The sequence below is a fragment of the Carassius gibelio genome, chromosome A3 (assembly GCF_023724105.1).
Source record: "Carassius gibelio isolate Cgi1373 ecotype wild population from Czech Republic chromosome A3, carGib1.2-hapl.c, whole genome shotgun sequence".
Taxonomy (NCBI): Eukaryota; Metazoa; Chordata; class Actinopteri; order Cypriniformes; family Cyprinidae; genus Carassius; species Carassius gibelio.
In genome coordinates this window covers 23,402,735-23,430,117 of record NC_068373.1, presented here as the reverse complement: position 1 = coordinate 23,430,117, position 27,383 = coordinate 23,402,735, and the positions used below count along the sequence as shown (strand labels likewise).

The following is a 27,383-nucleotide window of genomic DNA, read 5'->3' as shown; positions in this document are numbered from 1 at the left end:
TCATAATATACAAGAATCATCCCTCGGGTACAGTCATGTTATACCATTACTGTTACAGTAAATTACATGACATTACATTTATATTACATTCAAAAGTTTGGGTTAAGTCTGTGTTTTATTTTTATTTTTTCATGATCAAAAGTGACAGTAAAGATATATACAGTGTTTCAAATAAATGCTGTTCTTCTGCAATTTTTATTTATCAAAGAATCCTTAAAAATGTATTACAGTTTCCAGAAAAGTAGCACAACATTTTTTTTTAACATTGATCATCATAAGAAATATTTCTTGAGCATCAAATCAGCAATTAGAATGATTTTTGAAGGCTCATGTGCCACTGACTGGAGTAATTATGTTCAAAATTCAGCGTTGCATCACAGGAATAAATCACATTTTAAAACATTCAAAAATAATAGTTTAAATTGCAATAATATTTCACAATATTGCTTTTTTTTATTGTATTTTTGATCAAATAAATGCAGCCTTGGTGAGCATAAGAAACATTTTTTTTTAAATATATAAAATAACTTTCAAACCACAAACTTTTGAATGGTATTGTATATATTACATTTTTTACAGATTACTGTACTGCAGGTTAAAAGTGTTTGTGACTCTTCCCAGATGTACTGGACGACTGATGAATGAAACGGACGTTAAAGGGACCTCAGCACAATTACAACACAATCAAGATTCTCCAACCATATATATGGATTTGCGCAACAATGCATTTCAAACAAAACAATCAGTCATTAGCCAGAGTAACAGTGTCGTACATCCGGCAAACCCGGACAAGAAAAAGATCTCCACTAAGAAGACCTCTAACACTAATGCAAGAGCAAATGGACAGAAAAGGTCAAATCTCACATACATCTCTAATATCACATAAAAGTTATCTACCCTAACATAAAATATTAATGAAAATATATGCAGAGAACCTTGTTCTAATACATTACAAATTCAATAATCTAAAAAAAAAAAAAAAAAAAAATCGAAATACTACATTTGGCTGATGAAATATACTCTCCTTTGAAATATATAATGCATTTATTTTTCATTTCTAGAGAATTTTCTGGGAAGAGTTTATTAATCCAAAACAAGAGACAGTCAGAAGAAAGTATTTTAGTGATGTCTGGGAGCTGGAAAAATCCACAAGATTTTGCTGGGGATAAGCAGAAAAACTCTTCAGGGAAAAGGATAAAGGAAAACCATGATTCAGAAACTAGCTGCAGTGAACCTGGCATTCAGCAGTTCAATGTCTGCTCTCCTACTGTGAAACATGACCAACATAAACAGAGTACTCCATCTTCTCACATTCCAGCTGCTCGAAACAAGCAAAGGTACAAAATACACCTACAGTTTCTTCACTCACAGGAACATACATAACCTTATGTAGTAATTATATGACTGTGCATACAGAGAGCAACACAGTCAAAAAATCAGATGGCAGAACGATCTAAAGTTCTTGCAAGCATTCAGACCTGAATATCTTAATAATAACTGTCAGGAAGCTGCTGAGAGGACCGATATTCTTTATGAGCCTGTGAGTTATATAGCTGTTTATCTATGAAATAAAAAAGTAATAATTTGAACGCTGTTCTCATATTTAAAGTAAAACTGCTGTACTAACCTCGCTTAGGAATCATCCTACCTTCCTTCGGTGAGCACTCTACCTCCAGATCTACAGATGAAGGAGTGTTTGCTGCTGACTGTGTCCTTATCCAGTCCTGGGGTGGTGGCTGGAAGAACGCAGAGAAAAACACAGACAACGGATTCAGCCTTGAGCAAGTCACATGTTTACAATGCACTCGTGGCATGGTTCATGTCTTTGGTATGTCTGTTGTTTTGTACAGAAATGCATTCATCTTTGGTAGGGAAAAATATTTGACATTTTATGCTACATATCATCTTTTTGTTATACGTACTTGTAATAGACTGATCCAAAAACATGTGGGAGAAAAGGTAAGCTTGATGCCCCTTTCTGGGTGGCTGGCCTGCAGCAGCTTTACAAGGAAGATGGCTTTGCCTTGTACATCTGTGCCATGTCTCTCGAGGACTGTCGAACTGGCTGTAGAAATTCCAGGGTCAGTTCTACACATTTTCCTTAAAATATTTGTTTTTTTGAATATTTGGCTAATTTAATAATCCTTTCAGCTAATAGGCAAAGTGGACTTAGCAGATTTCTTACTAAAAAGTACAGAAAATTAAAAATAAAATAAAAAACCTTTTATATATATAGAGTTAATGGACTTATATTTAAGTTTATATTGGAATATTTTTGCTCATAGATGAAGAAGGTGCAAAGCGACGAGAGCATGTTTTATAGACGAGTTTGCAAGTTCTTTGCTCAGACGCCATTGAAGACTGTTGCCTTCTGGGTACCTCAGCTTAATCATTTGCTGGAGGAACAGGCTTATCCTACACATGTCAACTTGCCCTCATCCTATCTGGACTGCTTCATCTCTGTCAACCCAAACCGAGAGGTCTTATGATTTATGCATCCATTATGTTTACTGTAATTGAAACATTTTTATCTAAATCTTTAAAGCACTTTGTTTCAGGCTGTTGAAAATGTCTTTAGTATGATCCCAAGTTTCTACTGGCAAACTCTGGAAACAGAAGATCAAAAATGTCAAAGCACAGAAGCCACAATTACTCAAGAGTGTCATACTGAGGTGAAAGAGTCTTTTGTAAATGCCTTTATATCTTTCATTTAGGGCTGCACTATAAATCATATTTTGTGCATGTTTTGCACAGCTTGTCAGTGAACAACAGCTCTGTGTACCGGTAGTTAATGCTGCTCCATGTTAAAGCATGCAGGTGATGGTGATTTACTGCTGATTACAGAACCGGCTTTACTGACACGATGCGCATTAATGATGTGATTTATCAAGCAGCCCTACTTTCAATGAAAAGTTTCTCAGTTTATGGTGGTTTTTTTTTCCAGACAGCACTTGTTCTGATAGGCAGGGCACTGTTTCTTAACCCACTGGCAATGCATCACACACTTGAGCTTATGTGGAGATCAAGTCTAGATGTATGTGGTATCCGCTTCCTCTATCCGCCCCAAGAACTCCTGACAAACTTTGCTGGTACATATACACTCCCACCATAATTACATATACAAATTGCATGGGTTAATACATATTCTATCTTCTAGTCAGCAAGTCAGTTATGCATGAAGGGGAACATTCTCATCAGCCAGTGCTCATCATGGCTTTCCGGGGTCCTCACGCTAACTCAGTGTGGCAGGAGATCACAGGGCCATCAGACTCCCAGCTGGCAAGGCGGACAGACCCAGCATCTATCAACGCCCTGTATGGTCACAGTCAAGACCAGCTCCTGCTCTACTCACCCCGTCTTGCCAGTCTTGTGCATCTGGGGCTCTGCTTGTGGTTTGGTGGTAGAATAGCAAAAAACAGCCTGTCAACGTTAGTATTCTTATATATTGTAATAATTCCCATATTTTGGTCATTGTTTACTCACTCTCATTCCAAACTTGTATGACTGTCTTCAAATACAAAATACAAGAAAACATCCAAAGAACCTTTCAGCTGTATATATGTGTATATACAGTATATATATATATATATATATATATATATATATATATATAATGAAAGTCAGTGGGAGCCAAACAAGTATGAAATAATCCATAAAATTAAACAGGTATGTTTTAAGCCTTTTGAAGTGACAAAGTCATTTTATTTGTTGAACAGATTTAAATGTAAGCCTTTATTCACACTCAAATCAAAACATTAATCAACAGATGACTCAAATATAGGTTTAAATTTAAATTCCATCATCCAAAAGTGATCATCTTGCTTCAGAAGATTAATTTAAATTGTATTGTTATTTCAAAAAAAAAAAAAAAAAAGGTCATACAAGTTTGGAACAACACAAGTAAATTCTGACTTTTTTGGTGAACTACTCAATTGAACTAACTGCTGACTTTGTTAACAGGATCCAGGACTCTGGTGATAAAGGAGTCAGATGTTCCCATGTTCTGACCTCTTCTCCAGCAAGTTTATGTGCCACTGTGAAAGGTGACTAAAGAATAAAAGCTATGTTATTTTAAAAGTGCCTAACACCTAATAAGTCAAAACTTTCTACCCCTTTGCCCCCTTACAGCGGATATATTTCTCATTGTGTCTCCTGTGGTCGGACCACGCTGTTACGGCTATATACTATCTGCATGTGCTAAAACAGGCTTCAGTCTATTGGGACTTCAAAGAGCACAGATCTCCAGGAAACAAGCTCAATCTCTGGGACTCAACGCAAAGCAGGTGCATAAACCCAGCAGTGAGCCTGTACATGTACAGAGATATACTGAAACTGAGAGTGGGACACTACATGACATTGATGCTGACTGGATTTGTCTGGAAATGCTGTCTGTCTCCTTTAGGTAGCAGCATTCTGTCAAGCTCCCACAGTGTTTCTGGCTGGAGAACAGGTTGAGCTGTCCTCTCATTGCCTGGTGCTGCTCATGAGGAGAGAGAGTGCAGTTAGACACTGTTCCAGACTGCCGATAGGTAGACCTTTCGGATAGCATACATTACACCAGCAATTTACAGTATGTGAAGCTTCTCCAAGCATTAAGCATCATGTGTCTTTGCCTGGTGAAGGTTTGATGAATGAGCTTGCTGCACGAGGCCTTATTGGATCGATCCGTTCAAGATTCACAGATGTTCTGGGTCCACATGTCTGCTTTCACACTGTACCCTACTCTAAAAACCACCACAATACTCTGGGTATATACATTACTTAGCATTTTCATTTGTCCAGATACCATCTGAGCATTTTTGACATTTATATGATGTTCTACAGGTGGGATCATGTGGACAGTGCCGGAGTGTAGCCACATGGTCTTGTCCAGACACACATATCCCTCTTGTCCAGACGCAGAGCAGGTGGTGATTCTTACACTGACTGGTCAAAACATTGTGGAGAAAGAAATGGACTTTCTTCAGAAGGTTCTCAGTGGAGATTCAGCAGGTACATGACATCTACCTAATGTACAATGCTGCTGCTGGAGTGACAGCTTCCAGCAGTTAAACTTTGAATTAACTAATCAGGGTCTTTGGGATATCTAGAAACTATCAGGTAGGTGTATTGGAGATTAAATCTTCAGGAAAGTGGCCTTTCGGGAGTAGGATTGGAGCATTCCTAAAACAAAATGTACCTGTATACTTGATTAAGTAAATCATTTCAAGTTACTGAACCAAATCTACCTTGCCTTGAATAAACAGGACAAGAGGGATTTGAGTTGCTGGCACTAAAGTGGGAGCCAAAGCTATCTCAGCAGCAGGCGCAAGAGTTGAGCCCGTTTGAGATTGGAGAAAAAGAATGGCAGAGCAGTGTGCAGAGCTTGACATCCACTCCTGCCCTGGTTTTGGGTTTGAGGAGGGTGAGGGCATTCGTCACCCTACGTAGACTTTTACCACAAAATTACCCAGGAAACCTGAATGTATTGATGTCCCCCACACCTGAGACAGCTTTCAGACAGAGCTGCCTCTTCTTCTCTGAGGCAGAATTGGTCCCTGGTGAGGATTAAAGTAGATAATACCAGTTTTATATAAGGATGATCTTTTTACTTTTGTGTCAAAAGCGGTTTGCTTAATTCAAAATCCTTTCATCTTCAGATCACACCAGTCGTCCGTCATTGAAATTCTTACCACCTCATCACATTGACAACCCAGGTATGTAAAGAAACAAGCCCAAATATGTTTTTCCTGCTATGCACTCCGGGAACTGACTGTCAATCTCCGACAACCCTCAGGTCTCAGAAGTCAGTCGCTTTACAGTTACATGACAGTGGGTAAGTGATATCTTCTCAGAACATGTTCTTTTCGGAGCTGTCTTTCATGGCCTTTTCTCTCAGCTTCCTCCCTCTGAACTCTACAGGCCCAGAGACACTTTTGACTTTAGCTCTGTTTAAGCCTGGAGCCTGGAGACATCGCTTTGGTAGAATTCTCACTGTTATCAAACAGAACGGATATACTCTAGTGGGCTTGCGTGTGCTTCTGCTGGACTCAAGCATGGCAAATGCACTGACACATCCACCAGAGCAACAGGTCATTCTGTCCTCCTCTGTTTAAGTATATCATAAAAAAAGAACAAATCATCACATTCTCAGACCCTTGTGTAAAAGAAGTACATTTTAGCATACTTTTAAAAAGAGTAATAAAAATAAACGCAAACTGACTGTAATGTTTTTGGACACTTCATTCATGTTAATTGCAATTAAGTGAAAATGTGTTATAGTGCAAATAAGAAAAATTAGCATAATTGTATAGTGATTTTTGACCTACTTGAGTAGGACTTCATAGTTAGAATTATTATTGACAAATATTTATGGTAAAATAAATCTTTAAAGCATGACAAAATATTATTAAAACAAGATTTTAAATGTTCTTTAAAGTCTTAATTTGACATTACAAAATGCATTTTTTAAAGTTTAGTTAGTGCACTCAAGTACATTTAAGTGGTCTTTTATTTTTTATTTCATCAGTTTTATAATCAACTGAAAAAAAAAAAAAAAAAAAAAATTATATATATATATATATATATATATATATATATATATATATATATATACACACACACAAATATTTTTTATTAAGTACATTACAGGGGCACATTTTTTTTTCCTTTACCGAAACCATTTGTCTTATGCATATTCAATAACCCAGGATCCCCTTGAGGAACTGGAGTTGAAGTACTTGGTATCGGGCCCCTCGCTAGCTTTGGGTTTACTGAGAGTGAATGCAGTAAAGAGGCTGCTGGAGCTGATGGGCCCTGAGGATCCCGTTGAAGCCCGTACCATAGATCAGACTCTATGGAGGGCCCAGTATGGCGTTGACAGGCTGCACAATTTCATCTATGGTCAGCACTCGGACAAAAATAATCAAATGTCAAAAAACTTGCAAAAACTCACTGACATTATGTGTACGTTCTTGTACAGGATCTCCGTCTTATCGAAAGGCTGTAGAAGATATAAAACTGGTATTTCCAGAGGGTGTGTGCTGCAACGAAACTTCAGTTATGAGACATGAGCAGGTATTGTTACCCGTCTTTCTTCTCCCTAAAATATGTTGTTTGGTATTATGGTTAAACACATCTTTTGTTTTATTTCAGATATCCTGCTTGCATTCAGATCCGGAAGCTAGTATGGATCGTGAACAGCTGCACACCCTTAGAACCGCCGACAAAGACACATTTTCTTCAGGATTCAGTCAAGGCAAGTCATTCTTCCACTTCCTCACCCCTCTCCATCAACACATCACAAAACTGAGCCAATGACAAAAACATAAACGGTCATGTTGGATGTTTTACTAGCTGCGATTGACCTCTGTAATGAGGATGGGAACCGTTGTTATTTATTTGTATTTTGGTGCCAGTAGGTCCTTTGGTCTGCGGGGCTCTTTGTCAGACCACCTGCCTGCTGATACCTTCCAACCTCCTGCGGCAGAATCAGCCTCCTCTGTACTCAGAGCTACTGCAGCGGCTGCTTAGGACAGGCTGCCACCTGGTGGCTGGAAGGCTCTGCACACCAGATGAGAAACAAAGGCAGCACATGCGCGAGTTACTGAGGTCTTCTGCTGGTGAAGCACTTCTATGTGAGGGGCCCTGTCTTATCATTGCTTTGCAAGCAGACAATGCCATCACATGTTTCAACATCATTCTCCAGAGGTACAAGACGAGCTGAAACATTAGTAAAAGGTTACAGCAGCCTATAGCACAAACCATATGTGATGAATATGTAACTCTATTGTTTTTCTTCTTGTGTAGCATTTGCAGGGAGAGACCCGACTTTAAGAGAGTTACAATGAAACTTCTTTACCCAAACTCTGAAAGTGGGGTGAGTCTTCAGTAACATTTATCTTAAACAAAAGGTTGCAAAATAGCGTTTCACTACGATGCCCTAGAACCATTTTTGTTCCCCAAAGAAAAGTTTTTAGAGTGAAGATCATTTTAATAATTTAAAGAACATTTCATTTTTGTGTGATAAGGTTTTCATGGATGTTAAAGGTTTTTTATTGAACCACCATCAATGCCAATAAGGAACCTTAATTGTAATAATAAGAAGTGTACCTTATTTTCTGTATCTGCAGGCAAAGAAATTGCTGTGTTACCTGTTTGATGATCTCTGTACTGACAGTCATCCCCGCGTAGCACCACTATAACCAGGAGTTATTCCATAATAGGTACCTAGAGCTAAATATGTAGCTTTTTCTATTTTCACATGAATATGATCACAGACATCACTGGCATACTTTTATACTGAAATTAAAAGACTGTAATAATCTTACTAGTGCAAAAAAACAGTGTAGTGTTGCAAAGTAGCATATTAATTCAAGAATAATCATACTGAATTCCTGTTTTTAGTCTACTCTGTAACTGATGATTTATAAGTACATGATGAAAAGAAGACTAGAAAACACTGGAGGCAGGTTCAAGATCAAAAATTATTTAATTCCCAAGATGACAAAAATAATTCCATGGATTCTGTAAACCATTGCATAACTGCTGTAGTGTAGACAAGTGTTAACAATTTTAAATGATACACTACAAGAGAAAGATTATGCATTATAAATAATACCATCTTAAGTAATTCTAGTGAAGAACAACCTCTCTGGCCTTACACACCATCAAAACGTACAACTATTTCATAAAGAAGCCTCCATAACTTAAACACAGAACTCCCAGTAAATGGTTTAAGGTCTTGTGTTGACAACACATACACAAAGTATTATATTGACAGCAAATTGTATAGTATTTCAACACTGATTAGAATATAAGCTGTTCTATATATTGATGTATACTGTACCAAAATAAGGGATATGTTTCTTCCATTCAATATAAACGATTTCCTCATTTTGACTTTTGAGCTAATAAATCTGTGAGTTGCAGTTTCCTTTGAAAATTGGACCTCTCGCTCTATTCTACAGTTCTCCTGTAAAACCCTGAGAAAAATACATCTCATATTCCCATCAAAATGTGACATGGATAAATACATAAACTGCAATTGTGTTTAACTTAATAAATTTATTCGTTATGTGTCGCATTTAACAAAACTAGTGCTACATCATTATAGATGAACTGTTCTCTATGCTATTCCAGTGACCCATTTTATATCTAATTTGAATGGTACATTCAATATTCAGGGATTTAATGTTCGATTAACCGTAACATTAATTATAGGGACCAGTGGTTCCAAAAATTCTGGCTTTTATTATTATTATTACTATTATTATTATCCACTTACAAAATTGTACTATTGTAATAGGTATTTTCCTCCTGGCTAGTTTGCTAAATTTAACCAGTTTCAAATGTAATACGTATATACAAGATTGCATAAATCCTTAGGTTCAATAAATCACATTAATGACAGAGAACAAAATTAGAAAAACAAAGAAATGAATAAAAGAAAAATCCACAAGAATGCATAAAGAAAGAAAAATGATTATTTCCACTGCAGAGCATTATGGTAAATTTCCAATACATTATTTTATACATTGCTAAACAAAGGATTCCTTGGTGCTTCTTTAATTACAGATGCCTGGTCTTACGTCAACATTAAATGGTCATTTTTGTTAAAGATTACAGTTGGTATTAAAATGGCTGATGCAGACAGGGGGGTTTTGTACAGAAAATCATTGTTAGGCAAACAATTGACAGAAAATCAGTTGGAAGCCCAAAATAACTCGTTTTTAATAACAATTCCACTTTAATTTTGACATACTTCATGAACGGTTCAGATGAGCTGCTACTTTTAACACACCCTTGGTAAAGAATACCGTTGTAAAACACCTGAACTGTTACTCTGACAGCAGAAACTGTGTACATGCATCATCATGCTGACTTTCCAACATCAATAAATGGTTCTTTATCTGAATAAATCACATATTACTCAAACTTAAATTGTTCAAAGGCATGGCAGAGTAGTTAGGTCATATTTTAATACACTGGTCTGTAAAAAGTCTAAGACGGGACTCTCGTGCATTGAGAAATACAAATTAAAGTATCCCAAGGCACTAAAACTCGGCTCATTTTCGAAACTGGAATTATCCATTTGTTCAATCAAAAATACTTTCAATGTGTTTTTATTAAAGGCACACATTTGTTCAAAAGAGACTCGATCCTTACAAGACTTCATGTTTTCAAGGAGAATGACTGATTGTAAATGTTTTTCTTTTTTTTCTTTTAAATTAAAAAAAGAAAATATTTATTTTTCTTATTCATTACTATAACTGGAAAACATAACTAGACCAAAAAGTGAGGTTTAAGGCTAGGAAATGTAGATACTTGAACAATTTTCATAAATGTAACCCACTGTCTGTCTCAGCCATTTGAACTAGCAAGAACAAGGGAGCCACTTTACATCACAATCAAACATGTTCTACACCGTTATGGTAGACAACATTTGACAATACAATAATAAACTTCAAGGTAAAAAAAATTATTAATAATAAAATAAAAAATAAGTTAGAAGATTTCTTCTTTCATATCCAAATTCTTAAGAATCCCTACTAAACAAACAAACGCCAGTCAAATGGAAACGAAAGAAAGCACCTTACGGGCCGAGTACTCTTTTAAATTCCTGACAGCATACATGTAGTGCACAACAACTAATGTTTCAAAACCGATTTCAGAATTTTACAAATAAGTACTAGTAGTATAAAAAGAAATAATATATACTTCAAATAAGCACTAATCCATATGGCCACTTAAGAATATTAACACAAATATCCATTCATTACTATGACATTCCTTCACTGTAGACAACAGCCATTTCTATGTTACTGTTTTCACTGAGAAATTAAAGACAAAAAATCTTTATATTCAGTTCATAAAGATTTGTGATTCATTAGGATTTTTTGAATGCACATTATGTATAAAAAAAAAGTACTGGATTTGGTCATATTTCTAATTTATTTCCTCAGAATGTTAAAAAGAAAATGCAGTTGAAGAGAGAACGAAGAATACTAAAGGTCTTTGGTAGAAACTACAAAAATGGGCATTCAGTCCATTAATATTGTCAGCAAAAGCAGTTGGCATAGTTGTCCTGTCAAATTAAACATTGAAAAACTGATATAGTAATTGTACACCACTTCAATTGAACTTTGAATCGAGCTTAAACTATAAAACCACTTTGGTTCATTTGAGTAAAGTCCACATTTGATTCGATAGAACTCTTTATTTGAGAAATAAACGTTGTGCGAAATGTCAAAGATTTCAACCGCATTTTAGAATTCTACAAAACCCTACGTTGTGGTCCAGTAACCAAACAATGCAACTAATCCCTCAATAAAGTGACATGTCCGCAAAGCTCTTGAACACTTCAGTTTCGGAAACATCACAATACCCCGAGCTGTTTTGAACCATTTCAACCTATCTATGTCACCGGAAAGAAAAAACATCTCCCCTAATCAGACTAGAAAAGATTAGCACAAAGTCAATGCTTTTAAAGCACAGCACAAAAACACTCAGATGCCGAACCAACAACTGGATACATCTGCTCAACACAAACAGATTTGGCAGTGTGATTAAGAGCTTCAGCTGGTTAACAGAAGTTACACACCGACACATGCAGTGACAAATCAGTCCAAATGTCAAGAACATCAGCTACATACAGACCTTGTGGATTAAGATACGAATACAAGAAAGAGTCTCTGCCTCGTGAAGCTGAAATCAAATACGAGATCCTCAATAACCATCCCTTTTGAAGTAAACTGGTAATCCCGGTTAAACTTTATGCACCTTTATGTAGTATGTACCTGACAATTTACCGCACAAACTCGTTGCTGTAAATATGAAAGGAACAAGAAAAAAAAAAAAAGTTTCAGATAACACAGTAGCAGGTCATTTCAAATAGATTACCTAAGCACATTACACTGTCGAATTTGGATACGAAAAACACCAATGATTTCTGTCGGTAAACTCTACAGAGCTCGACGATTCTACACATTTCAATAAACAGAAATGTACTAAGCCAGTTTCGTTTTTGTAACCAAAGAAACGCACGCGTTTCCTGATTTGAATATCCCTACACATTTAAATCAAGGATGATTCGACACTTCTAAAGATAATGAAGCTGCACCCAAAAAGCACCATCGTTATTTATGGAAAAGAATCGATTTTTCAGCTGAACCTCAGAGCTCTGGCACCGACCATGGTGAAGTCTCTCGGAAATACTTTAGTACTGAATTGGTCCGCTAAATGCTCCCATAATATGGTACTACTGAAAAATACAGGCTTTGAAGAAATTTGCGCACGCTATGGGTTTTTCTACTACAATCCTAAACTCTTCACAGATGTTTGTAAGGCAAGGCACTTAAGAGGGAGTGGCCAGGAATCAGATATATGTTCTAACATATCTGAAAGGCTAAAGTCCAAAAAACAAACAAGGACTTCAGCACACATGTGCTCATCTAACAACTACATAATGTATCTAAATAGTCACTATAAGATGGAGAAATCCATTTACTAAATGTCTTAGCATACAGTATGTGCCTTACTGATATTACAGCTGCTGGTTATGCCTAAAATGCATTCAAAGTTTGCACTTATTTGATTTTTGAAAAATTTAAGTAACAATGAAAGTAATAACTACTATCTAGTACTATTTTATATGAAAACTAACAAGATATATACACTATACCATGATTTAACAGTTAGAAAAATGAAATATTCTATTATGTTTCACAGTACACACAAAAGCTTCATACTTTAGCATATTTGGGAAAAATATAAATCTAAGAAAATAATACAAAATGACTACAAAGCAGCTTAAAGCAAAATTTTCTAATAGAAAAAAAAAAAAATACCCTCAGACAATTTTCCAAGTCAACAAAGTGCTTATCAAGAAACGAATCCTCTTCACACAGCTAGTAGCAATAATTGCGTTGGGCCGATGATTTTGTTGCTAACAGTCAAATCAGGGCCAATCGACTATAAATGCCAACAGCAATAACCAAGGGGGAATAGTTAAATGCTTAATGAAAATGGATAACCTAGCTTGTACAAAACAGGTATTGCATTTAAGTACTTGATTTGTATCAGTCAAAAACCACTTATTAGATTTAATAAAACTAATCAATTGAATCACTTTATGAAATACTGAAACACAGAGACAAAAAAATGCTATTTAGAAACTGTAAGCATAATAATAATAATTATAATAATATGTATTAGTAGTTCTTCAAAGGGCTAAATCATTAAATAGTACCTTGGATAGCTGTACATCACCACTTCAATATTTTCGTCTTACAGTAAGGACATTTCCATTTTACTAGACGCACAGTTCTGACAAAGTACATAATGTTGGCAAGGCTGCAGGACAATGGAACGATCATGCTTTTGGCAAACTATACATTTCTTTGACTGAAGCTGATATATTACCTGTGTTGAGAAAAAGAAGAGTTGACATCAGTCACACTTTTGACAGATTCAATGCAGTGCGTCATGCATGACCGACTGACTCGTGTGGATGTTAAACCACGTTGGCTACTCCTCCCCTGTAAGCCATGCTTGTCTATTTGATGAGAAGAGTGCGCCGGTCTACTTAGAGTGTGTGTAAATGTGACATGTTGACGTATGCGTGTTGGGACCTGGATCTTCTTACCCCGTCTATGAGGTCTAGGTCATTGCGCAGCTGGCTCTGGATGGAGCGGAGCTTTGGCAGGGGGAGCTGGTCCAGCTCGCCGTAGCTGCGCAGGAGAGGCGTGTTGGATGAGCGACACAAAATGTCAAAGTCTACCTGCAGTTCCTTCAGCTTGCGCTCGGTGTCCTCCCGCTTCTGCTCCGCTAGCTGCCGCTCCGCCTCTGCCGATTTAGCTTGCTCCTTCGCTTCGTGCGCATCTTTCTGCCACGCTTCACAGGCCTGTGAGAGATGTGTTTTAATAAGACGTTCCATCTGATGATAACTAAACTGATTCTACACCACCTGGGCATTTTTTAAGCTTCAAAGCTAAAGAACAATAGTACTGCAGGGATGATATATCTCTGTAGGCCAAAACCTGGAAATGAGTTGGCAATTCAATTAAATTCAACGGTTTTATTTTATTTTTTATTAAATGCCTGAAATAAGGGCTGTAGTTAAGCACAAAATATTTTCATGTTTTGTTCCACAAAATAAAATGCATCACTAATTTTTTTTAAAGCTTTAACTTGTCTTGAAAAATGCAGTCTGGGACATTAAATGACATCACTTTCACAGCATCATGTTTAGAATCTCACTCTTGCAACCTACTTTAAATATTCATATATTATATATATATATATATATATATTCAGAAGCTAGTTGAAAACTGGTGGTAATGTTAAAGTCATGCAGCTCTGGTGAAGTTAATTTATGGTCTACAGTAAGCTTCTGGAGATTCTATTGAGGTTCCAAAATTAATAAAAGTTGATTATGAATGATGAAGAAAGTGTAAGAATCAAACTTGTGCTGGCCACAGAGCTTAATTTCCGCAATAACCCAACAGACAATCAAAAAATCCTATTTGTTTCTTTCTGAGGGAACCGGGGGATCACCACAGTGCTCTACAGCTTAAAGTGTCCCTCTAAGATAACAGCTTCAATAAGCAAAGTTAAGCAGTGTCAGCCTCTGTTTTCTACAATGAAACTAGACATGAATCTCTCAGAAATGACCTAGAGGACAAACTAAATGGCAAAAAGCATTTTTTGCTCCTTGACAAAAGCATTTTTTGTAAGCATCACATCACTCTTGTGAGGCCCATGAAAGCAAGCAAGCACATCTGACCTGTTTGACTTGGTGCCAGGCCTCCTCCCATTGCTTTATCTTACGCTTGGCTTCATCCAGTTCTCGGAGGAGCCGGCCGATGTCTGCACTGCTGGAGCCGACTGTGCTGGAAGTAAGGCTGCTGAACACAGGAGACGGGCTGGGAGAGAAGCTGCCACTCATAAAGTCCCATATTCCCCCTGCTCCGCCATTCAGACCTAAGCCAAATCATTATAACATTAACCCAAATATTCATAAAACTGCAACAGTGATGTCAAGTTTGGGAAAGCAATTCTCACCTAAGGAGTTCTGCGTAGATGTGGTTGTTCCCAGAAGGCCGTGCTCGGTTTTAACAGGTGGTGCTTGTGGCTGGCTCTGCTGGGAGGCCATTCCAGTGAGGAGAGACTGGGACAGGGATTGAGACAGAGAGCTGAGCGGGGACGCAGATAGAGACGATGAGGAATGCACAGAAGAAGACCGAGCTAGAGAGCCAGGAATATTGACAGGAGCAGAGCCTCCTAATAACCTCTGACCTATGTTTAAAAAAATAAAAATAATGCTTGAACATTAACTGCATCCTATACCTAGTGCAAGAGAACACAAAAGTAACAACTACAACTATAAAGTCTTACTTGGTAAGCCAAGGCCATTGCTGTCTTGGTCCTCTAGCTCTTTGTCAAGGGAGGCAACATTGATGTCACTAAAATTCAGGTCAAGTGCAGATCCTGAGAGCAAGAAAAGTAGTGTGCGATTCAATATCTTTGAGGCATGTATACAAAACACAAGCTTCTTAAAGAGACAATATTACAAACAGTTTTGTTAAACTTCAATAGAAAATCTTATGATGAAAAACTTGATCATTCAGTTATTCATCCTGCAACATAATTAATTTCAATTTATATATACACTCACAGTCTATAATAACCATACATCAAACGCTGCTTTTGGGCAATAGTCTTTTTTTTTTTTTTACTTAAATTAATGCAAAGGCAAACATCTAAATGGGTGGACTTAGTATCCATTTATCTCTATGCAGCTGAGTCACTGCTGCTGGTGAGTTTTAGTGGACTCTCTGACTTATGGCTAATGCACTGCCACAAATACAGCTTCAACTTCACTAAACTCTGCATTTAACTGCACTGTCTAATCTGGGCTGAGTCGGTAGTGTTTGGCTGAAAAGCTCTAAGATGAAAGAGTGCTGCAAAGGACTTACCTATTACTGACTCCACAGTATTGCTGCCTGGATAGAAAGGTGTGGCTTTTGCATTCATGGTTGATAAAGTGGTGGGTGACGATCTGTCAGATCCAATGCTTGAGGCCAAGCTGGACGTGATGCTTGATGTTATGCTGGATGTTAATGGGTTCACCACTGAGAACACATTGCTATGAGCCTGGGAAAGGAAGCAAAGGGACATCAACGTAAAAGAATAGGGTCCACAATAAATAAGAGAAAAAGGAAAAGATGTGCCATATGGCCAAATAAGACGCCCCATACTAAAAAAAATTCAATTTAGTTTTAGTTTTTTCCATGTTCAACAATGTGAGTACACTGTTTTCCAGAATATAAGTTATATTCCAAAGCGACTAATATAATGCAATTAATGTGAAGTACACAAAATATGCACAAAGTGCACACATTTGGCTTTGTGCTGAATGAGAGAGGTACGTGAGCCCAACTTTGTTAGAACAGCACATTTCCCTCTCCCCAGTAGTTTCGGTTTCACTTTACGTAATGTTTAGCTTGACATGTATAGAACAGTTTGTTTATAATGAGTGCCACTATAATTTATGTTTGCTTTTTACTTGTATCATCAATTCCTGTTCTGTTCTGAATACGGTCACATTTGAAGGATGGGTTGTGGACAGAGAGAAACTAAAATAAATGTTTATATAGGGTGTATAATATTTGTAATATATACATATATTATATTTGTAATATTATTTGTCACCGATTAAGTTTTGGCTTGTTTAGATAGGGACGCTTGACTGACTGCACAGACAAGGGGGGCAATTGAACTTGGGTTCTGACCATGCAACTGAACCAAGTGTGAAAGCACCCTTTCATTTATTTACTTCAGTTAGCGGTCAATGTAGCATTTCTTTCAATTTTTTTGTTTTGTTTTCTCAGTTAATACATTTTTTGTTGTTGTTGTTGTTGTTGTTTATTTCATACCTTACAGACAACAACATGCAAAAAAAAAAAAACTTTCAGGTTGCTTTACCTGTTTGTCTTGATCCATTAACCTTTGATTATTTTCCCCAGACTGGCTCTTCTGGTTCTTTGCCTGAAATCAGAGAATGCATCCTATCATGTGAACTGATGTTTGTTAAGGCAACCAGGGGTGTTATTATGAAGAGAATTTCTACCTGCTCAGGAAAGAAAAAAAAAGTTGTTTGTTGACAGTATAACATTACAGCGTGCTTTGTTTTTATTTTATGGTTACCACAACATGGTCATGTGGCCTCTGGGTTTTGTTCTCCGATCTCTACAAGATTGCAATCATTTTAGAGCTTAGCATAGATAAATAAAAAAAGTTAATGTGTAATATATTTCAATGCCATTTTATTTATATCTGCGAAGACAGTGTTGCTAAGTGAAGCTTTTCAACAACAAAAACAATTAACTATTTTAATTTGGCAACAAACAAAAGCGAAGCGAAAAGTGATGGAAACAAATGAAATGACCCAAGGGCAAAGAAAGGGAAAGCTTGCAGTGTGTGTCATGCCTGCAGTCCTGCAGGAGGTCCCTTTAGTAAGGGCTAGAGAAAACGGCCATGTGTACCTGATCCTCCCGTTCAAAACCCGGAGCTCTGGGATAGCTAGACGTTGGAGAGGAAACACTGGACGTGGTGGACTCTGAACAAAAGCTACCATTAGTAAAGCATTTTGGCCTGCTGATGGGTCCAATTGGGGACAAAGAACTTCCTGAGCCTGGTGTAACAGTTGGACTATTAGAGCATGATACCTGAAGAAAAAAAGTACAAATGAGCTTAAAACGTGGTTTTGGAGCCAAATAGGTGACTTTTCATTGTTGATAATAGGTAGATCCAAGTGTGAGAGGATTTGTCGCACAGTAATAGAAAAATAGCTCAATCAAGTCAAATTTGCATTTGAGTACAAACGCCTGATTTGAATTTGAGTTAGTCTCCTTTTCAACACAGACTGCAATGAGCAGAAAAGAATGAAAAGCAAACCAAAGTCGATAAATGAAACTGCTGAAATGAAAAGAAAAAGAGCAGCTCTAACAACGAAACAATCTACTCCTTCCCAAGCACATTTCTCTACAACAGATGTAAGACAGATGCAAGACAAGTGTGTGAGGGGGAATGCAAACATACGTGTGCTGTCTGGCCGTTGTTACTGGCGCTGCTGGTGATGGAATTCATGTTGCTGCTCCACTCGCTGACTGGACACTCTGGATATTGCAGAGAGCCCAGCTTGGACTGAGAACCCGACTGCATTGCTGTGAGCAGCGTGCTCATAGTCTCCTCTGTGGAAGGGATTCCTTCATACACACACACACACACACACACACACATACACACACATTTTCTTACACATATTTGATAACAGAGACATTTCATGACATGCATAGTTAACACCAGGGGCGTTATACACTTAATAAAGAAGGAACAATTGTAATATCACTTAAATACTGTATTTAAAAAATATTTATTATTATTTTATTTTACAGTATAACTGTAAAAAACTGCTAAATTTCCTTACCATTAAACTATTTTACTATTTTCTTCATTTTCAAATATGAAACCACCCAGGTTTTATTTTTGCAGAGAACCGCAGGGAGCTTCTCTTTTGTTGATAACATCAAGTTTATAAGTGCTTCCTTCTCATTACAAGTTTGGGAAGATGGTTGGTTCATGTTGTGTTCCCAAATACACGTTACAAGTGAAGCAAACTCATAGCAGATGCAGAGATGAGTTTGTAATGAGCAGCATTTACCGTGAATCAAGCTGCTGTGAGACACTTAAAACATCGGATCTTGAGCTGCTCGCATGAAAAAGAACAGCATGTGTATTTAATTGAATATTATCGAATACTGAACATATTTAACTGAATCACAGCCTTTGTGATTTTGAGAAGTCATATTGTGCTTTCGGTTTTATTTTTATCTATCACGAGATCTCTATGAAATTACTGCACTGCAGGTATTTCACTTCAACGATCATTATAAACATGCTTACTTTCCACATGTGCAAAAGCACAGAATGGACCCCTCGGACAGTATCCAGTTTGCCTCATGTCGTTGCATTTTGTCGATTTGTAAATCTTGTAACAAAGACAGAAGTTGGTGAGATGATAAAAATAATGTAAATATAATAAATGATAAGTTAATGACGCAAGTTCAGCGTAGGTGCGGCGGTCTCACCTCTGGGTGGAACTGCTGTTCGGTGCGAGAGTGGCAGTACTGACAGCTGTCCCCACTCTCACACTTGGAGGGTTCGCCCCATTCATCACCATGCTTTACACTCGGGCAGGGCGTCGACCTGCCAACACATCCAAGGGGGATTGAGTTTTAATAAAAAATAAAAATAAAAGTGAGACACTTAAATTAAACTTTTTTTTATTCTTAAATATGACCAACCAAAATAACAAATAATAAGCACAACAAAATCTAGAAATATTAAGTATTCCCAAATAACTTGACTTCTACTCCCAAAAGTATTTAAAGAGAATCTCGAACAGAAGTGTCTCCATCTCACCTGTATTTGAACTTTCTGGGATTTCTTCTTCTATCTCTGCTGTTGTGATAATGGGGACAGGCATAGCCCTGCCTGCATAGACGTGGAGGCTTGGTGCACTGCTCAGTTTTATAGTTGGCCAAAACAAAATTAGTGTCTGCAGAAATGGGGAACAGAAATTTAAGATTAGTTGACCTGTCGTTTTTGTGACTGTTACTACTGAAGTCACTGATTAACCTCATTTTATTTCTGTTATACTGGGCTTGCATTTGTGTGGAAAGGTTTTGTTGTACCTTGCCAGCGTGGGTCCTCATTCAGGGTCTTCTCAATCATGGCCTGGCTGGCCAGCACACCCGGCTGCAGGTCAGGAATTCCCTCCCCCGATCCCAACTGGCCGTTCTGCAGAGCTTCCTGTGCCTGGATCTCTCTGTGAACAGAATTATGCAAGTCAGCCCACCCATTCAACAGGACCAACACCAACGACGGTAAATGTATAAAAAAATATAAAAAAAACCAAGGCCGCCCTTGATGTAGTAGCAATTTTCACATACACGTTGCTAGGCAACTGCTGAAATGGCATATTTCTTCATATTTAATCACTGGAAAGCCACATTTCCAGGTCAGAATCAAACCGTTCGTGGCTATGTTGTGCAGACTGCTCGTCAGTGCAGGTGTAATTTATGTCATTAGTAAAACAACAAATACTGTATATATTTGCAAATGAGGTTAAGCACCCTCTAATAAGCACTCGGACTGCTCTCTTATGAACTCAATACATATGTTAACACTTACGGTGTTAATCAGCTGAAAACTCGTGCAGCGACAAAAGCTTTTCGCAACTGAAAGCAATTGTCATAACAAAACAATGTCTAACGCAAACTGCTGCTATTTTGGGACTCACAGCTTTTATACTAGTTGGGGGTTGGGAATCCTGGCACAATTTCCCCCACCATTGAAAAACAGGAATTTGAGTGCCACAAGCCAAAGAGCTTCCTTTTCCCACAACTGCACTTTAGTATAAGCTTTCCATTTGACTCTAAGGAACGCAAACATTATTATTGACATTAAATTATTAAATATTGTAACTGCACAACCATTCAGTAATCATTTAATAATTTTTTTTTAAGAAGTCTATTATATAGTCAGCTAGAATTAATTTGTCCAAAAATACATTAAAAAAAACGCAATTATGTGAAATATTATTATAGTTTAAAATAACTGCTTTCTACTTTAATCCGTTGAAACCAAAAATCCAATTTAATCAGTTCAATTTATTCAGTTCCGTTAAAGCAGCGTTAGGGAACTTTTGACGCTCTAGCGGTTAATAAACAGAACTGCTTGCGTCTTGCGGAAGAACATCGTAGCCGGAATTACTTCTCTCTGTTTATGTCTATGAAGAATCACAAAAGTACTGGGTTACTCCGCCGCGGTACCCCCGAAGCAATCTAAAATAGTCTGAATATAAACACTTATAATAGGTGCACCCTAGTGATTCAGGACAAGCTAAAAACACAGTTTGGAAAATGGATTAATGGTGTACTCGCTTATTATAAACATTTTTCTACATTTTGAACACAAAGTTACGGACCGCAGCTGTGATTGGTTGATTTCTTACCGGGAGCGGTCCGTAACTGCAAATGGCAACAGGACCACTGGGAGGAGCCAGAGGAGCTTGATTTTTTCACAGATTATCTGTCTCATATTCTACTGTCAGGACATAATGACAGGTTTAACAAATATGTAAAAAATATATTTTTACAAAAGTTACCTACTGCAGCTTTAATAAAAAAAAAAAAAAAAAAAAACATTCCAACAATAACATTACATATGTTCATATTAATTTAAGCATTATAATATTATAAATGTCTTTGTACACTTTAATAAATTCAGTGCATCCTTGATAAAAATAATACTGAACCCAATCTTTTGAGTGGTAGTGTACTTTATGTTAATGATTGAACACATTATTAGCAAACGTATACAAATTATTTTTCTGAGGAAAGCACCTAAACTAATAGAATAAAAAAAGAAAGTACATTATTGTGGCAGATTAAAAAAAAGCATTGAATAGACAATGAAAAAGCGGTTTGAGAAGTCATACTTTCATATCACTGAACAAGATTATTACTGACGTACAGTCCACCGAAACTACTTCCGGAACTGATTTTGTTAATCTGAGGTGGATATAGGGTCACTCGTTCTGGGCTGTCTGCTCTCAGTATGTGTGATTTAACGTGTTTTTTATAGTAGCTGTGCTGACAGTGGACTAGCTTTGACTCTAGGAATATTCCTCATTAATGTATGGGTTGGAGGTAGTTTTGTAAAAAGACCCGGTACTTCATTACCAAGTCGGTACTAAAAAAAGAAAAATGTCATGGTAGCAGGTTTCTTTAAGTAACGGTGGTATAGAGTACCCGGTCAACCAAGTTTTAGGGATATGCCGGTATCAAATTTTCCTGTTGCGCTTAATTGCTCAAGCTTTTATCATGGTAAACGGTATTAACACGGTATTGAAGTTTAGTTTTAAAAAGTGCTCAAAATATAGTATAATAGGTTAAATATTTTTTTGTATAATAAAAAAATAACTGAACTTTTAAATAAAATAAAGCAATTCAGAAATATATATAAAGTTAAAAGTTTTAAAGTGCAAAAAAACTATAAAGACCAATAGGTAAGATGAACATCACAGCAAATACACAAATCTGAATGGATATTTAAAATTATTGAAATATGTTTAAGAAAGTAGATCAGCTGGTTTATATATGGGGTTTCCAGGGTAAGGACTGCATTCTCTGCAGTTTAGCGCCATCTACTGTCAGAGAGTGAATGTGCTTTCATTCAACACGTCTCATGTGTGCTTGTTTACATCAGAGCACCCGTCTTTCAAGCAGCATACAGCGGTGTTGTGCATTTTGACCAGTTGACTGGAATAGTTTTCTTAAAATGAATTTCAATTTCTGAATAATTTGTAATATATAATTATTTGCGGTACTTATAAGCGCCCACGATAACAATATACTGCATATTCATTACCGTAATATATCGCATTACCAAATACCGGCACAAGCAAGTCTACCCGGTTCTTGATTCCTACAAAGCAGAAAACGTGGACAGAATGTCAAAATCCAGTCATGAAAATGAAACTAACATTTTAATATGGACAGTCATGGAATTTGTCAAATTTAGCATAAATTATTCAAATCAAATCTCCATATGGACCAGCATCTGTAAATGTTAAGCAGCGAAAGTTTTTTGCAATCTGAATCCTGCATGTTCTGCGTGTCTCTGTGCGAATGAATGAATGAATGGCAGAGACATGCGGGTTTGTTTACTTCATAGACTGAAGCGCAGGACGCTTACAGTAATTTCAGCATCTGCCGTCTCAATGAGGACATAAATACATAAACAACATCACCAGAACTGTCACTTCACAAACATTTTACCATTTCATTTGAGTAAATCCAGTGTCAATTTAAAGGTATTCAAGGCAACCCGTCAAAATAAAAGTTGACTCTAGGAATATGCCACATTAATGTATGGGTTGGGAGCACGATCATTTGCATATTATTTTATTAATTACATTAATTTAACATGTTAAATTGACAGCCTCTCAGCTAAAAATGCTTATAAGGGAAAATATGCTACCTGATATCATAAACGGGTGGCCGAAGGTCGTGTGGTCCATGAGCGAAGGCGCAGTGGAGGCCGTTCTTCACACAATGTCCGCGAGCATCTGTCTCATGGATGCAGGTGCCAGTCTTGTAGTAGCGTAAATGGTACTTGCGCTCTGTGTCCCCGGTGGTCCGGTGTAAGTATGGGCAACTATTAAGAGAAAAGCACCAGTGTTGCTCATCAGTAAACATGCTCAATGAATGGAATATATTTTTGACACTTTCACTTAAAATAAATACATTTTTCACAAACATGTACAGGTCAGTGTGTTACTCTGTGAATTTAAAGTGAAAGCGTAAGTAATGCAAAGGACTAAAACTAAATGTAAAATAACAACAACAGTAAAACTCGTTCCCAATGAGTGCTCTCTTGGTATGCTTTATTTCGAAATACTGCATGAGGCTCGTGTCATTGCCCGAAGCAACAGAAAATAGTAGAAAAAAAGATACTGCATTTTGTCACAAAATAATTATTAAATTGGAAGTTGGAGCCGTACTTACCTTCCTGACATCTATTAAAATAAATCACAAAATGACTGAGTGACAGATATATAAACAGACAACATAACTTACGCTCAAATGGATCATCAACATTGCTGTTCAAGAACTCATTCTGTTACTAGCAAAATACACAAAATAGTACTTAATGTATTATTTTCAGAAACAAAATAAAATCGATAAGAGTAAATAAATGAAGCACACCTGCAAACATATGTTGAAATACATCAACAAATATACTAGTAAAGTTTTGGCCTCTTAAATGTACTGTTAAACATAGCATGTAAATTAAATAAAAAAGGCATAAAAAGACATCAAGGGTAACAAGCATCGATGTCACTGCAAATGCTGAGTTTTCACAACTTTAAAACAGTCAAACACTTGTGAAATACTTCCCGGCTGGAAGTTATTTCGCAAGATACAATGGCAGACACATACATAGTGTAAAGGAGAGTAATGCCTCTGTGAAATGATGAAATATTATAGTGCATGCTTGGTGTTGTCAGCACAGCAAAAGAGTCTAATAATAACAGCAACTAAATTCATTTTCAGCTGACTGCACTTTTTTAGTTTAAAAATGTAGATTTAAAATAGATTGAAACTGAATGCAATAAGAATAGTGCATACTGCTGATAAATTATAACATACAATGCAAATGACGAGATTTAAAAGAAACATAGTTTTTATAAGACATAGCATTTATAAGACATAGTTTTTTGTTTATTTTTTAAGAGAGGATTTAAGGCACACAGAAAACAGGGCTGTGACGATCAAACAGCTCTGTGGAAGAGAGCAGATTTATAATGAAAATGCTACACACCCAATAATCTTCTCAAATATAGCAACTGCATCTTGTTCAGGTAGCAACAGTAACTATGGCAACAGCAATGATGTCATCATAGGACGGCTGCTAATGGATGAATGAATGAACGTGTGATCTATACTAAAACTGTGAGACATAAATTTTCGCGGAGATTCAGCAGAGACGTAGGACAAACCATTTTTTATAAGAGTTATATTATAATAAAAACAATAATATTAAACCAGTATCCTTCAGTTAAGGTGTAAGTAAAGACAATAAGTTAATTTTGTCCAACTAAAATAAACAGCTTTGGTAAATGTCATATAAATGTTAAAATGCAATTTTTCTACACATCATTCATTACATTGTTATGTAAGGAATGAAATACACATTTTAAAGTGAATGAGATGAGAAAAATCATATAATATATGTGGGCCCTCTATTAATAAACAGGTGTAAAATAATATAAAATACACTGAAACAAGCATCTACAACTACATGTTGAACAATAATATTATCTATCATATTGTCAGATAATCTACATTATCTAGTCAACCCATATATTGTGAATCAACAATACAAACTAATCATACAATGATTAGGGTAATCATTAGTAAAAACTTTTTTTATTACAGCTATAATGCATTTACATTCAAAATGCTGACAGAGATTTCTCACAGGATACCATGTCAATCTCTCAGTGAGATCAGAAATATCATACAACAGTTGCCAATGCCATTGTTTTTGGTTAGATCTCCAAAACAATCTTATGGGGAAAACTCAAGAATAAAGAATCCACATATGACGCCTGACGAACAGTAGAGTAATGTGGACACTACTACAGTAATTATCAGATCCATTTACAGAGCCAGCATTGCACAATTCCAGCAAAATGACCTGTGTCTATACAATTTAATGAATACTAAACTAACAGAAGCTAAACAACAGAAAAACACAGTACGCATTTAAATAACCTTTGGTAATAAGAGCAATAAAGCACTGAAACTTCTATCATGAGCACAGTGTTTTCATTGATTGTTGTCAAACGAATTGGCAGAGAACAAAATATAGCTGGGACATGATTAGACATGACGGCGTTATTATATAACTATAACTTGCAATATAAGCACAAGTTTTAATCAAGCGAGGGCTCGTGAACATTGTAACAACAGTGAGCCAAAGAGAAAAGTGTACGTGCACGGGAGAGCCAATCATAAGCCAGAGAACAGGGGGCGTGTCTTTAGGCTCCCTGAGCGAAGAACACAAGGAAGGAAGGCAACAAATACCATCAGCATTCAGTCCTTCATTTCCAAACCCAATCCACACACAAACACACACAGGGAAACGAGCCATCAGTCAAAAGAGGAAGTGAAACTCGAGAAATACACACAAATCGAGCGAAACACGACACCAGCAAAAGACTAGAAAGCGATATATCTAATAGCCAATCTCCGATATACACCTGGGAGTAAAACATTAACAGAGTAAACAGTGAATTTACTAGAAATCAGTCTGCTAAATGACATGTTTTAAGAGGGCGTGTGCTACACTGAACAATGAAACGAGTCAAAAAATAACACTACAACAACCCAACCCAACAGCACAAAAAGTAACATAAACATGAGTACAATGTGCACTGGCGCGAAAACATGACTACAATGACTTCAAGCTGCAGTGTAAATGAAAGAAAACAGTTACTTACTCGTCTCCATCGGGACATATTCCTGTTGTTTCATCATACTTCGTGCAATACACATCTGGGCTATAATTAAAAGTCCCCTCTCTTCTTCGTATGGGTCTCCGTCTTCGCTGATTTAGAAAATGCCAGTGGAAACACGTAAAGGGTCTGTGCTGTGTGCATTTGTGCTGCAAAAACAGTGGACACTGCTCGGTCCTGAACTCCTTCAAATATCTAGAAATAAAATGAAAAAGGCACGGTCAAAAGCTTTATTTAATCAACCACCTCCGAGCCAAATACTCCACTTAACCTGGTGTAAATAAATCAGTATTGACAGACGCAGTAAGTTAATGACCAACTTCGTTCAAAGTTTGGAGTTGTGTTGGCTGTTTGCACTGCGTAGTTCTTATACGCGACCATTCCACAACAAAAACTAGCCCCAAGTAAATATTTTACGTGATTAACCCCCTTATCGGCAACTGTAAACATACAATCTTCGTTTTATGTGTTCCCATTTATATCTAAATGGGAACGGAATGGGTTTTATGCTTTAAAAAAATTAAGTGCATCAACTGTAGCCTTTATTGAGGCTCTCCACTACAACATTAGAAGCTTACGCCAAGTACTCCGCGAGTAGCGTTCAGAGTTACGTAAAATCTTCGCCGTACGCTCCATTCAAGCCAACGGTGCGTACGGCGGGAAAATAACGTAGCGTAAGAAACACGGGCCGAAGAAGGAGGCGGATGCAGCTAACAAACCAGCCTGCTAGCTACATCTAGCGAGCGTCTCGACTCGTTCGTCTCGCTGCTGAGCAATGTACATGTCTTCAAGCATTCAAACAAGCAGCCTTTGAACAAATAAGCGAAGAGCACTTTCTTAAGTTTTAAAAAACGCATAGCTAGACTAAAGCTTCGATACGGAAAGCAACGCCATGTTTAGAGCGGATGAGATTGTTGATTTCACTAACATTGATACGTGAGAGCCGCGCGCATTTGGAAGAATTTACAAAAGGAAAAGCACCATTTTAAAAAGCACAGAGGGAGAGGAAACAGCACGCGCTACAAACAAAAATCCGACAGTCGAATATCGAAGAGTCATCACGGTCCGCAGAGACGTATTTTCATCCATTTAACGTTTGCTTTACTTACGTATAGTGGGTTGGTTTCTCGGTTTGAGGAGAAGCGCTCGCCGCCGTTTTCGAAACCGACGGCATTTTCAGTCAAAACAATAATAGCGCGTGCGCGGGCACCCTCTCGTCTACTCGTGCTCTCGCGCGCCGCTACAAGGCCAA

General features: G+C 37.1%; 2 protein-coding genes across 3 annotated transcripts in view; one reads left to right on the top strand and one right to left on the bottom strand.

The window, feature by feature from the left end:
• The window catches only part of LOC127952442 (dynein axonemal assembly factor 8), a 12,985-nt gene extending 1,101 nt beyond the window's left edge, over positions 1–11,884 (top strand). The window contains exons 5-28 of the mRNA XM_052550898.1: positions 1–27; positions 622–852; positions 1,062–1,337; positions 1,417–1,540; positions 1,637–1,828; positions 1,932–2,081; positions 2,286–2,480; positions 2,559–2,672; positions 2,945–3,089; positions 3,158–3,428; positions 3,961–4,043; positions 4,129–4,283; positions 4,403–4,529; positions 4,623–4,748; positions 4,825–4,992; positions 5,247–5,540; positions 5,640–5,696; positions 5,777–5,815; positions 5,902–6,071; positions 6,690–6,882; positions 6,962–7,056; positions 7,135–7,689; positions 7,789–7,858; positions 8,112–11,884. The exon at positions 1–27 is cut by the window's left edge and continues 109 nt beyond it. Coding sequence (XP_052406858.1) covers positions 1–27; positions 622–852; positions 1,062–1,337; positions 1,417–1,540; positions 1,637–1,828; positions 1,932–2,081; positions 2,286–2,480; positions 2,559–2,672; positions 2,945–3,089; positions 3,158–3,428; positions 3,961–4,043; positions 4,129–4,283; positions 4,403–4,529; positions 4,623–4,748; positions 4,825–4,992; positions 5,247–5,540; positions 5,640–5,696; positions 5,777–5,815; positions 5,902–6,071; positions 6,690–6,882; positions 6,962–7,056; positions 7,135–7,299 — 3,397 coding nt within the window. The 3' untranslated portion in view covers positions 7,300–7,689; positions 7,789–7,858; positions 8,112–11,884. The remainder of the gene's footprint in view (positions 28–621; positions 853–1,061; positions 1,338–1,416; positions 1,541–1,636; positions 1,829–1,931; positions 2,082–2,285; positions 2,481–2,558; positions 2,673–2,944; positions 3,090–3,157; positions 3,429–3,960; positions 4,044–4,128; positions 4,284–4,402; positions 4,530–4,622; positions 4,749–4,824; positions 4,993–5,246; positions 5,541–5,639; positions 5,697–5,776; positions 5,816–5,901; positions 6,072–6,689; positions 6,883–6,961; positions 7,057–7,134; positions 7,690–7,788; positions 7,859–8,111) is intronic.
• LOC127952446 (putative E3 ubiquitin-protein ligase UNKL) lies at positions 8,447–27,383 on the bottom strand. 2 transcript variants are annotated; one of them, XM_052550908.1, is made up of 16 exons: positions 27,241–27,383; positions 26,117–26,326; positions 23,089–23,265; positions 19,737–19,870; positions 19,465–19,600; positions 19,131–19,248; positions 18,946–19,030; positions 18,082–18,248; positions 17,526–17,708; positions 16,966–17,028; positions 15,957–16,134; positions 15,376–15,468; positions 15,043–15,276; positions 14,765–14,961; positions 13,625–13,882; positions 8,447–13,401 (listed from the first exon to the last, which is right to left on the bottom strand). In XM_052550908.1, exons 1-16 carry the CDS (start codon positions 27,303–27,305, stop codon positions 13,267–13,269), a joined length of 2,433 nt encoding a protein of 810 aa, XP_052406868.1. In that variant the 5' UTR covers positions 27,306–27,383; the 3' UTR covers positions 8,447–13,266. The 2 variants fall into 2 exon arrangements, with proteins under 2 accessions (XP_052406868.1, XP_052406874.1); XM_052550914.1 differs by lacking the exon at positions 17,526–17,708.